The sequence below is a fragment of the Ornithodoros turicata genome, chromosome 8, assembly GCF_037126465.1.
Source record: "Ornithodoros turicata isolate Travis chromosome 8, ASM3712646v1, whole genome shotgun sequence".
NCBI classification, from domain to species: Eukaryota; Metazoa; Arthropoda; class Arachnida; order Ixodida; family Argasidae; genus Ornithodoros; species Ornithodoros turicata.
In genome coordinates this window covers 25,572,836-25,586,221 of record NC_088208.1, presented here as the reverse complement: position 1 = coordinate 25,586,221, position 13,386 = coordinate 25,572,836, and the positions used below count along the sequence as shown (strand labels likewise).

The following is a 13,386-nucleotide window of genomic DNA, read 5'->3' as shown; positions in this document are numbered from 1 at the left end:
TCGAACGACCTCGTCTGTAAGACGGAAACTCCGTACCTGGTCTTTGTAGAGCAGCGCTATAATCTGTACCACCACGACAGCCCAGTTCACCTAAAAAATGATATAGATTGTGAGCCATTAAAAAATGTAAGTTTAACGGAAGTAATCACCTTGTATTCGCTGTTCAGCATGAGTATCAGTACTCCATCCAATCCGTGAACGAAAAGGTTCCTGCAAAGAAGAAGGGGGAACCCATGGGAACACGCACATCACGGGGAAATCCTCTTGCCCTAAACAGGGCGCATATTGGAATCATCTTACCAGATGAGCTTGTTGTGGACGTTCAGCCAGTCCTCGTACATCTCTTCGGTGATGCCAAATTTAACGGCCTCTGCTTTGTCCGGAACATGCAACAGGTTTCGCATGAGAACCAGGGAATTGCTGAGTCCCTCCAGGTCATCTACGCTCATTTGCTTCTTTTCCTGGTCCTTAAAAGGGGATTGAAACCTTGTATGCCGACGAAATGACACCGCGCTGAGAGTAATGTGTCTGCTTGTACGGCACTATATAGTCTGGTTTGAGTAAGATGCAAACTGTCAGCACTAACCGCGTGCGCAGGGCAGATGGTTAGGGTCTGAAGGAAGCGTTTGACGGATGGGAAGTTCCGTTTCGAGATAGATTTAGCCGCCGTCTGTTGACCGGAAACATGGTTTACCATTCGTTTCTAACACTTTGCTCTCGCGAGTTCGTTACTACAATGCTCTTTTTATATAGACTGCTTTTGGATTGATGAGAAGCGGATAGCAAGGGGCACGACCTTCAGGTTTCGAAACATTCCATCCTTAACTGCTGTTTTTGAGTCGTGCATCAAAGGGTACTTTATTTTATTAGATGAACCGATTCCAATTTATATCTGGCGTAAGTGGTACTTTAGTACATGTCGTGTGGAGAGAAGAGCAAAAATTGTACTGACCAGCAAGCTTCCAAGTTTGTCCACTAGTCGCACCTGTTGAAGGCAAGAGAATGTGCGCGTTTTCAGAAACACATAAAGGTGTTACGACATAAAATAAAGAATATACGAATGAAAAAGAACACACATCCGCTCCTTTCATTTGCTCGTCTCAGTAAATGTATTCGTGGCTATGTCAATTAACGTTCCTTCATAGTGGTCGAAACGAGCGAAACAGGTGATGCACCGATTTCTTAATTCAAAACTTCATCGCGATGTTAAATCTTTGTGATGACGACGAAGCAGTCATCTCGTGACCCCATATTCTTCTGTTACTCAGCCATTAAACATAGTCACTCCTGCCCGCTGTCCTGTTTTCCACAAAATGGTGCCGTGACCAGGATCTGAACAAACAAAGAACGTGATCGCCTTAGGAACCTGACATACCTGAACGACTCAACCGACAGGGAAGACAACAGTGGGTAACGACAGGACTAACTTGGCATAATGGAACGATTTCATCTGATCCACAAGCGACAGGAGCTGCGAACGAAGGTGATAATCTTAATGACAGACCTCGAACGCAAACGATCCACCGAAGAACTGCAAGATGTAATCGTATTCCAAGTGAGGATGGAGCAACTACGCAGATTAAACATCCACCTCCAACAAATTGACAGCGAGATAGAATTGATGCTCACCGAGGACGAATTTGAAGAAGAGTTCACGAAACAAATAGTTCTTCAAGACAAGATAGAAACTGCACTTTTCAAAGCTAAAAGATACTTAGCGGCAAAAACAAATGTCTCAGTTTCAACGTCAACCGCAAAAGCGAGCAACCGCGCGGCGCCCGGGACAGCATCAACGACTGCACAAGTGCCATCAACGTTTACTATATTGCCTGTAGTGCACGACATAGTCCGGCATCCGGACCTGACCTTTGTCAACTTGTACGGCGAGATGCCAAGCCAACAGCAGTACCTCAATACCGATGTAGTGATAGAAGATTGTACTCACACACGCACGGCTCTGGAACTACCAGATGCAGAACCGACGTACGTTGACCTACCACCTGGAAAGATAACACAGGCAAAGGCTGGGAGGCCTACGGACAGCCTGGAACCTAAAGCAATCAAGCGAATCAGTGAAGACTTGAGAGGAAATGTCATTGAAACGCCTCAGACTGCAAAAGGGCAGCCTGAAGAACCGAAGGCTTCAGAAACGCTGCAGACGTTTGCGCAGCACGAAGATCAAGACAGACGGTACGTGGAAAGACGGCAGAACATCGGTTCGGACATAAAACGCGAAGCAAACGATGGAAGACAGGGAGCGGAAACGCGGAACAACATGTTGCTGTCAACGCCAGAAATAACAGTGATAGCAGATAATAACGAACAAGAAAGAAGGACCAGGGTACCTGATAACAAGTTCCTACCCGCTGTCCTGTTTTCCACACGCGATAACTGGAAGTGAACAGGCTCTCTACCACCACCCTACCGAACACACACCAGAACACACACACTCATAGTCAAGAGACACGAGAAAAAGTTACGAAATATACTTCGCGTAATCCGATGGACAGTGTATGCTAAGATCATTGCGAGACCGGCTTATTAGGACCATACGTGGCTTAGTGAAGACGGCACCTACAGTGTCCCCTCTAAGATGCCACAATCCTTAAAGTCCGCAATTCATCGTCTGCAGCTCAGCGTACCGCTAGCAGCAGAATTCCTGCACGACATAGAGGTGCGGGAAGGTGTGGACCACTCCATGTGGGGAAGGTGCTTGGGGACTGGCAAAATCCACAAAGACAACACGCGTTATTTTGCGCCTTGGTGTCATTTCTCAAGGACGTAGCTTCTGTGGCTATCCTTCTGAGACTCAAGGTTTACAATACCTGAAGAGAGAGAGATCAGAGTCCCGATCTAATATAAAAACAAGTTCTCGAGCAGCTGGCTGCACCGGAGCAGGCAACGCCTCCATTTTCTTCTCTCTCCCTCTCTCTTGTAACTCTTGTTGAACTCTCTCCTTGTTTATGTGCCATCTATCTTGTTTGGTTTCTGTGTTGGTTTTAGGTTGTCTGGTTTTATATGGTCGTACATTTACATAAGCTCTCGGAGAAAGCAGCCGCGGACGGCGGCCACGACCCTCGTGTGACGTAGGGACGTCCTCGCGCCTTTTTCGCTTTGTTCCTTTCTTCTCAGCTCACGCACCGCTTGAGCTGTGCCGCTCTACGCCACGAGACACGTGCCCGGGGTACGTAACGACGTTCCCTTGTTCACCGATACGCTCTGTTCACGAGTGGTGGATTTTTTGAAGATGTGCGGAACAGAGGCCCCTCGAACGTTTAGCCACAGGGGGCCGAAGTGGGAAATTTTCGCCCCCCCCCCCTTATTCTCGATTTTCTGTGACCTATGTCGTCCTAAAACAGCTTCTTCGTGCTCGAAAGGTGCCCTTTTGGCGCCTCTTCCGGCGGTCTCAGGGCAGGGGGGGGGGGGCAACTTCCCCGCTGCCCCTGGTAGACGCCGGCACTGTTTGCAACCGTTAAATTGTCCGTCACCGCCCTCCGCCGCAGACCGCCCTCCCCGCCCTCCCGTAGCAGACCCAGGAGGTATTCAACACCGGAAACGGGCACCGGAACAGCGTCCCCTTCGTCGGGATGCACCTTAGTCAAGCGTCTGAGGCGGATCGAAACATCGAGCTGGACTTGCCTGCTTCATCTTTGACTTGAGCAGCTTGACGAGGGCGTCGGTGGATCGAACATCCAAGAAGGCCTGTTTGGTGGCCAAGAGCAGTTTGTGCAATTCTCCGATGGCTGCGTGGTTCTCCGCACTCTGAAGCGCCAGGTCTATGGGGATCAAGCACTCCACTGGTGTAGTCAGTCGCAACAGCACCCTACGCACAAGAACATTGTCATGTAAGTCATATGTGACGAGCACACGCGCAAACGGACAGAAACTCTCAAGACATACTACTTTATTCCTCCTTCCCTGCAAGAACTAGTCACTGGTACGGCAGACACGGAAGTATTCGTCAATGATGGGCGGCATGCTGTTCCAAGACCATCTTTCGTGTTTTGTTCACTTTGCTTTATTCGCACCTTACAGCCGTATTACCGCTCCACCCTCAGGGACGACAAGAGCCAAGTGCGTTTCAAGGGACTCTCTCTTATTCCTTCTGTCACAGAACTGTCTCTGTTGCACAATTTGACTGTCTTCTCTTAACCAAACGATGTATCCTGCAAACTCAACGACAATGCTGTCGCAGTCATCCGTCGTGTTTGTAGCTCTTTCTGGACATTCGAGGACTACTGGAAGGTGGTCCAGAGCGCCGTTAAGTGGAGGGAATGTCAAAGGAAGGTGCCGCAGTAGAGAGAACCAAGAACCAAGACAGATAACAAGACAAGACGAGAACAGAGACAGAGACAAGAACTTCGAGAACCAGGGACAGTGGCACTACGCTCTATGGATCCTTGAGGGCTGAGTGAGAACGTGAGATGGTGGAAAGGGAGGGCTTCTTGAAGGAGACATACTAGGCTCCAACTCTGAGGGATGAGTGAGAATACTGCGGAATGGGAAGGCCCCTTGGATCATCCAAGGCCGAATGAGGATTCGGCGCAAAGGAAGAGCCTCTTGAAAAGGGCGCACAAGGCTGTACGAATCCCTGAGGATTGAGTGGGAATAAGGGGAAAATGGAGGGCCCCTTGAAGGGGGCCCAGAAGGCTCTAGGGGTGCGTGTGGGATGCCTGATGGGTTGAGCGAGAGTACAACGAAAAGAAAAGGCCGTTGAAGGGGGCGCACTAGGCTCTAGGGACGCCCGGGTGCTGAGTAAGAACGCGGCGGAACAGGAAGGTCGTTTGAAGGGGGCGTAGTAGGCTCTGGGAACCCTGAAGGTGAAACGATGCTATAGTGGTTACGCGTATGCGGCGAAATAAAAGACAAAAATCTGGTCACACAAAAGACAAAAGTATTGCCTTAATGCAACTACTGCTCAATTGTAATAATAATAAAAATTTATCTTTGATAAGGTGCCCATAAACAACCCGAAGGTTTGGGAAATGGCGCAATAAATTCAAAAATACAAAGATAAACATAAATACACATAAATACAAAGAAGCAACACATCAAATACAGTAGACAAAACAGCAAATGTAAAAGACAGTCGTGGGCAAAACGAAACAATATCAAAGTACGCACAGTAAGTCGTTGACCGCAACCATAAACGGCAAAAATATTCGAAGATATTGCTGTATAACAAGCACCCCGAACGAGAACCAACCCCCGCTTGGCTTGCAAAACACCCCTTTTCCGTAAAAACGTTTCATCACATCAACGACAATCGAGCGCTCACAGTGTCCCTTCACCAAAGAGGTGACCAAAGCGACCACATCCTCCTTTCCTTTTCCGTTACCCAACGCGACTCCCATGCCCAACTAGCTGGACTCATCGACTGTTACCGACCGAACGTGCGCCTACCTTTTCGCGCACTCGCGCACAAAAATAATGGCTTCTCTCTCTTTTTTTCCCCGACGCGCAGCCCACACGCACGTGAAAGCGCTCTCACGTGTTGGCTGCTCTGGGACCTTTTTCGACGTCCATTTTTCTCGCAGTCCTGCAGCAGGTGCGTGGGTGCTTTTGTTGTCCTTGCATAAAATTTACAAGCCCGCACGCCTGTGCTGTCCTCGCGTTGAATAGAATCTATTTTAGATTGATGTACTCCTATAAAAAGATAAGGACTTACTAAAACGTTCCGCTTCTGCTGGAATTGGGTGAAAAAACTGATGTTGATGATGATGTAAAAAAAAAAAGATGTAGTATGTTTGTTTGTTTGTAAGGGGAAAAAAGTGGTAGTATATTGAAAGGTGCATCGGTTCTACTCATAAGTGCGACACATCTTGGATGATTCATGTTTCGCGCTGAGTGGTGGAAACTCTCTGTACAATAATGGCGTCATCTCCTGTGAAAAGATAGTTTCGATTAAGATTTTAAGGATTAAAGATTAAGGTTAAAAGATGGAATTTCATGGCTACTCCCTGACGCAAATAGTTTGTCTATGGTGAGCTAGCTCACCATAGTTTGTCTCTCTCTCTCTCTCTCCTCTTCTTCTTCTTCATTTTGTTTTTTGTCGCTGAATAAGATACACTCCTTAAAATAACGCCTTACCAATTGAAACAACTCAGCGAAAAGAGGTGCTGACGTCAGGAATCGCACCTGGGTCTTCTGATCTCCGGGCGTCAGCCCCTCTTTTCCCTTAGTTGTTTGAATTCGTTCATTTCTGAGCGTTTGAGGCTTACTCGTCTGCGTCGTCCCCTAATTGTGGTCTGCCTCGACCAATTCTCGTTGTTTATGATGCATTACTTTCTATTTCCATTGCTGCAACAGATCTGACCTACCCGCGATGCAACAAATCTGTCGCTGCGGTTTCGCTGACCGCAAGTACGCAGCTTTTAGAGTTTTTGTTGAAAATTGTGCTTGCACATATACTAGGTCTCTCTCTTCTAGCATTAGAAATGCTTACTAATTGCAGTCGTAATTCTGTAATTCATACAAACATTCATAGACCTCGGTTAGGGAAGGTGACCAACAACAACAACAGGATAAATTGATGACGATGAGTGGGGAAATTCGCAACACGAGGTGAATAGAAGTAGGTGAAGAGGAAGAAGAAGGAGAAGGACTAACATCTGTCCCCTTTTGTTCCCTTGCTCTAAGCTTTCGAATCTTATGCGTCCGTGGAACGAGCAAGAAAAAAAAAATATCTGTGGGCGTGCCAAGTTCTTCATCTTAACACGAAGAAAATTTAAAATAGCATGACTAAATTACAACAGAACACAAATGCGTAAAATTGGCCTGACAGAATGGCATCCTTCCTTGGACACAACTCTACGTATTGTGTGAGTGTGACTCCTAATACGCAACCATAAAAACCTTGCCACCGGTCTTCTGGGACCTAATCCTTCCACGTATTTTGTTTAACTTCCAGAGGTCGTAGCCTGAAAATAATTAGCGCAACAATTTGCGCCAATTACTCCAGGTTTTCAATCGTTCTGCAGGTTACTTCACCCAGTGAAACACCCAGTGTAGTTATAATCTACGTATTTGTTGTTCTTCTTCACTGACTTCACGAACACGGAGCTTTTTTTAATTCCCTGTTAGCGCCTCGATGCGACTGTGGCTATGAGCGGCGTGCAGATGTGGACAGATGGAGAGAGGACAGCACGAAGGAGTGGGGACAGGGAGGTTAGTATGTGTCCCTGTCCGACAACACTGAGCATTATCCTCGTGACTTCGGCGGCACATTATTCTATGCAAATGAGACCGTTGCGCATTGCTGGCTTCTCTGGCGCCGAATGTGAAACACATTATACTGGCATAAAAGGGACAATTTGATGATTTCTGATGCCGCTTTGCGTTTAAATTTCCTTGTTTGAAAGAGTGCTCAGTTTAGAAGTCTCATAAAAATGGAAGGTTCAAAAGCTGTAAATCTGCTTTCAACGCGACAGTTCCTAGATCTGAAGTTTCCAGTCAGCTCATTTCAAGTTCCACTCAAAACCGTGTCCCAAACATGTAGCCATCGATATAGACAGCAATATAAAAGCAAGCGGCGGAAACACTTCCTGCGGAAACTATTTTTACCGCATGCTTTATAGACGTCGCCGGTAGAGGGTAACAGTAGCTTATCGGGATGATCGCTTCTGTAACAGCCTTCGAAAGGTCACAAGAGTTACATATGCGTACCTCTGAAGGCTATGTTCTCGTTATGGTGCAAACGTGGCTTTGTGTGATGCCCAACAAGGTGCACTTGCAACGTGGCATACCGATAAGAGCCGCGTTGAAAAGGTCGCTATTGTCCCGAGCGGAAAAGTAGTACGAAGCGTTGTGTGCTGTTGCTATGTATAGAGAGATCGAAGGGGGAGAAGGGGGAGATGGAAGCTTAGAAATGTCCACAATGGAACGTCTACAAGGGAGCTCGAAGGGGGAGAAGGAGGAGACCGAAGCTTAGGAATGTCTACAATGGGATCTACAAGGAGTCCACAATGTAATGTCTACAAGGGAGCTCGAAGGGGGAGAACAGGGATATCGAAAGGGGAGATCGAAGCTTAGGAATGTATACAATGGAGTCTGCAGGAGTCCACAATGGAATGTCTACAAGGGAGCTCAAAGGGGGAGAAGGAGGAGACCGAAGCTTAGGAATATCTACGATAGAGTCTACAGGAGTCCACAATGGAATGTCTGCAAGGGAGCTCGAAGGGGGGAGAAGGGGGAGGTCAAAGCTTAGGAATGTCTACAAGGGAGTCTACAAGGAGTCTACAATGGAATGTCTACAAGGGAACTCAAAGGAGGAGAAGGGGGAGACCGAAGCTTAGGAATGTCTACAATAGAGTCTACAGGAGTCCACAATGGAATGTCTACAAGGGAGCTCGAAGGGGGGAGAAGAGGGAGGTCAAAGCTTAGGAATGTCTACAAGGGAGTCTGCAGGAGTCCACAATGGAATGTCTACAAGGGAACTCAAAGGAGGAGAAGGGGGAGACCGAAGCTTAGGAATGTCTACAATAGAGTCTACAGGAGTCCACAATGGAATGTCTGCAAGGGAGCTCGAAGGGGGGAGAAGGGGGAGGTCAAAGCTTAGGAATGTCTACAAGGGAGTCTACAAGGAGTCTACAATGGAATGTCTACAAGGGAGCTCGGAGGGGGAGATCGAAGCTTAGGAATAACTACAATGGAGTCTACAATGAATGTCTACAAGGGAGTCTACAAGGAGTCTACAATGGAAAGTCTACAAGGGAGCTCGGAGGGGGAGATCGAAGCTTAGGAATAACTACAATGGAGTCTACAATGGAATGTCTACAAGGGAGATCGAAGAGGGATCCCACTTTCATTCAATTTAGTTACTGAAGCTCAGGCGACCTATCTGCAGAAGTATGCCTGCATCCACTGGTATTACGACATTGGTGTTAAACTGCGCCCGCACGTGCGTACTGTGCATACTTTGCCGTTGTCATACCAGGGACTGATAAGCGGTGGCTCCACGTCTCTAGGCAACTACGATCATGAGCAACGCCACAGTGGTCGGGCTGTGAATTAATTTTGTCCACGCGAGGGCGCTTTACCGTGCGCCGAAATGTCAGAACGCAGTACGTCCTATTTAACATACCCGGGTCCAGATATACTACGAACAGCAGGTATAAATTCAATTCAATGAATTCAAGTTTAATTCAATAAAGTAAATTGCAATTAATTAAAGTTTGATAAGTGACTTCTAGAACGTCTCCTACCGATAAATTCCGTTAATCGCATATTTTTTTCATAGTGCGTGTTTCTTATTACAATTTTTGATATCGTTACTGAAGCAGCTTGTATATGAGGGACTAAAACTGAAAAGAAATGGGCACACAGGAGAAGTAACTTATCTACCATCGTACAGACTCAAAATAATGAGCTCGACACAGCGTAGCGCTTTGAAACGCGTCAAAACGCAAAGGTCTTTTGGTAATATCTCGACTAAACTAACGTGCGTAGATTGCAGTCTTGCTCCCTGTGGCATAGTGGTTAGGATGATCGCTTTCCACGCAGAGACAGGGAGGTGACACGGGCTCAAATCCTGTCACCCGCTGTGCTGTCTGAGGTTTTCCTTGGGTTTTCCTGCATACTTTCGATGCGAATGTCGGCACAGTTCCCCCGAAGTCGGCCCAGGACGCATACTAATCCTCCTGTCCCCCAATCCTTCCTGCTGTCCTCTCTCCATCTGTCCACGTCTATACGCCGCTCATAGTCACAGTTGCTTCGCGGCGCAAACACGGAAGTAAAAAGAAAAGAATCCAGTCTAGCGTACAGACAACGTACTACGGTCACGACAAACAAAGCCAATGCGCATAAAAAAATGCACGCTCGTGGTAACTATTTCATGCGTGGTTCGGATGGCAAAGTAATCTTTCGTTTGCTACGAGTTGCCGCCACTCGAGGAGAAGAGGCGCGCTGTTTGGTCGCTTCTCCTGCCTACACCGCGCCGGTGCAGTGAAAGCACGCTTTACAGGAGACCGCCACGGATGAGCGGACGGGACACTCACTTTTTCTCACTTCATCCCCTGGTTGTAGAAATCATTCCTGCATCACCATATTTTCCTTCTATTGATGCAAACGCAGCGACATGTTCGACTACGACAAGACGAGCAAACACGAAAGAAACTCAACATAATATGCTCTACGGAACACGTGTGTCATTGTCCGGTGGCGCAACTTTGCAAATGTTGGACCCGAGCAATATTACAAACACTGCGACGCCAGGACGCCATGGTACTTGATTTGCAAGAAAAAAAAAGAAACTCGTGCGCAATATTCTTGTGCCATTATCTTACGCGTAAGGCCATGCTAGCACAGTGACACTTAGCGCCTGCGAGGCTGCAGCATACGGTTTCATAACACTCGCCTCGAAACGCTCAAACAAACGAGAAAAGGACAATCCTTGGAGGCGTTTTATTGCACTATGTGTCGCATAGTCGACTATCATGAAATATTGCCTAGCTAGAAGAAACATGGCGACAAAGGTGAGTGATACGTTTTTCCTGCGTCGCTCTATCTGTCGCTTCCCCGCTCTATCAGTGTCCTGTATTTCATATCAATGTATGAAGTAACGCGACGGTCTTGATGTTGAAACACAGAACAGACGAGCACGACACAAGCGGCAACTTGCCGAAGGACGCGCACAATTGAAATATATGAGACTGTTGCGCGCCTCGACATGAGATGACTGTCTTCATTACCGAGCTTATAATCTCCCTTTGAAAACTGTTCAGCGTAAACAACTTCCCATCCGTTTCTATCACTCCTAGTTCCCTTCGATCACCAGTAAATAAGAAGGTACAAAAAAAAAAAAGAGAAAGAAAGAGAAAAAACAGCTGAACTCGGTTGCGACTGCTAGTTCGTACCGATCTGTTCCTACCAAAGTTTATGTTCCTCAAGAACGAAACGCGGTTACATAAAAGTACATTAAGAAGGACGTTACACCCTCGCGTTCACTCGGTAGTTATCTATTCGTAAGGAAATTTGGACCCCAAAACAGCTGTCTCTTCTGGTTATAGGTGCAGAGCGCGTTTCTGATGAATACGCTACTACAGAATTGAGCCTTGACAACACGGCGGTCACATCCACAAGTGAATTGCTGAAGGAAATGTGATGGCTCAAGGCAAGAGACAACAGCAAAAGCAATATAATAATTCAGAGTAGATTCAGGCGTAAGGAGGGCAGTAATATTGTCGTAAGTAAGATAAAAAGGCAGGATAATTAATTAAAGTTTACATATTCAGCATACATGTATAACTATACATGAAGAAGAAGTAAAAGCAGTTATGTATCGTGGAAGCGATAGAAGTGCATTCATGTAACCTGCACGAGTGTTGTATCCAACCTTGTTCAATTAGAATCCCCAAACAGAACAATGCACTGAAAAGGCGAGTGCATAGGTGCGAACGGGAATATCAACACCCCTACGTACTTGAACTTTTACTCCATTGTGCTGCTTGAGAAATGTCATTCGGTTGAGCAGTGACCTTATCTCTTACGCCACAATCAGCTGCACCCAAAGAGAATATTCATGGCTCACAAATAATATGCCTGCTGCGACACAGACCAGCCTTTGGATATGGCTGCGGTCAGCGAAAGCTGTGCACGCGGTGTTCTGACGCGCAAACGTTACATATAGAACAGATAATCGTCGCGTGTAGCCGAAAAGAATCACATGACGTGTAGGAGGCCGCTTCGTTTCGTCCGCTTTCAGCTGCAGATGACGGACTGACGTGGGAGAACGCCTGTGGTGACGTGTATTTCAAACGTTCTGACGAGTGTCGCCTGCACGTGAAAGGCGCGCGCGCACGCGCGGCTCGTGCTGAGTTCGGAAGGAACGTATAGCTGCACGTTGTGGCCGTGGCGTTGCGCGTAGTGCGTAAATACTAGCTTCCTTTGTTGCAGGGTGGAGTCGTCCTTTGTGGAGGCGACCGCCCCATTAAGCAGCCATTGTGACGCCATCGGTCACGGGTCTGGATACTGTATTTCGCTTTCACCAACTTATTCAAAAAGCGCTTCTGCTATTTATTTGCTCGGTTCTTTAGTGTACAGCCAAGTGTTAAGCGTACAGCTTTGTGAGCGCAGCACGGGCTGCGGTTTGGAGACAAAATGGCGGGTTATTGTAGCAGACGACACGGATGAACAACAACAACAACAACAGATGAGTTAAGTTGATAAGAAAAGAAAAAATGGAGAAATAGGCACTCATTATGAGAGCCGGCTACTCAAGATCACTTAGGAAAACACAAATGGCTATCTACAATAAAACCAATGAGTGACAAAGACTCTCAGTCAGTCACTCACACACACACTGTCCACACACGCTGTCCACACACACTGCCAGTCAAGCTGTGTCCATCAACTTGGAGTCTGCTCAAAATCGCACAAACGCCTGCATGGCGTGAAACTGACGGTCGCGTGTCCAAGGGCCCAGAACCTTAACGACGTCAAATGGTCTGCCATCCAACCGAGCTAAGGAAGCGATCTCTACAACAACAACAGACAAATGACGTCTATGCTATGGAGTGTCTCACCGCTGGGGAGCAGTATAATCTGTACCCCAATACGTGTGTAAAATTAGACGCTATCCATGAGGAGGGAATGAATTGAGCTAAGTACAGGTTGTTCACGGTATAATTGCGCCGGTATGAAATTGGTCACATAACCTTATAGAAGGGTAGTGACGTGCATCATGGGATACGGACATTCCGTCTCGATGGACTCAGTTTAAGAGCACTTGTACCGCGGAAATATCGAGGAAGAAGCAAGTCAGATGGACATATATTAGAGATATCAGATTTAAAAAAAAAGGCTGATGTTATTCCAATTAAAGCGTAAGGAACTTAAATTCTACATTGCCATAGCCTTATCCGTCACTTTTGAGCAGGCGTAAAAAGCGACGACAACGCTACAGGCAGTGTGCAGACATCCAATCTTTCCAAATTACCACACACACACGCTGATGCAAAACGAAAACGAACGCCCTCTATAACAACTACATCCTCCATTCCCCTCAAATTGTATCCCGAAGGACACGAGGTGGAGCCAGGCCTCTGGTCCGCGTCCATTATACAAGTCTCTTCTCAATATAGTACCCGCACTGCGGTTCCTTTCTGTTTACCCGCTCCCCTTTCTGCCTCCGTAACCAGGGCGAACGGGGACACAATAGGGCGACCACCGCCGTGCGCGCTTATCGGCCCTTGCCCAGAACGGGCCGGCCGGGCACATTCTCGAACCTTCTCGCCTATACCAGGGCCCGGTGATCGGGATGTCTCGTGGCTGCGTGCCGTTATTAAATCTGTTGGGAGGAAAATGGAACGTGCCCGCGCGTCGCATGTGGCGTGCACCATAGGATGGATGTTGGCCTGGCGCTGCATGGGGTGGTCCTTGTTGACGCCT

The 13,386-nt window shown here is 47.3% G+C and overlaps 1 protein-coding gene across 5 annotated transcripts in view; it reads right to left on the bottom strand.

Annotated features, from left to right (window-relative positions):
- Positions 1-13,386, bottom strand: part of LOC135366771 (protein timeless-like) — a 37,965-nt gene that overhangs the window by 10,209 nt on the left and 14,370 nt on the right. The window contains exons 5-10 of one of the 5 annotated variants that reach the window (XM_064599671.1): positions 3,640-3,823; positions 953-985; positions 587-670; positions 301-467; positions 150-210; positions 37-90 (exon numbers count right to left, since the gene is read on the bottom strand). In XM_064599671.1, the coding sequence (XP_064455741.1) occupies positions 37-90; positions 150-210; positions 301-467; positions 587-670; positions 953-985; positions 3,640-3,823 (583 nt within the window). Of the gene's footprint in view, positions 1-36; positions 91-149; positions 211-300; positions 468-586; positions 671-952; positions 986-1,375; positions 1,731-1,945; positions 2,287-3,639; positions 3,824-13,386 lie in introns of those variants that run through there. The other 4 variants (XM_064599675.1, XM_064599672.1, XM_064599673.1 and 1 more) reach the window with 4 other exon arrangements.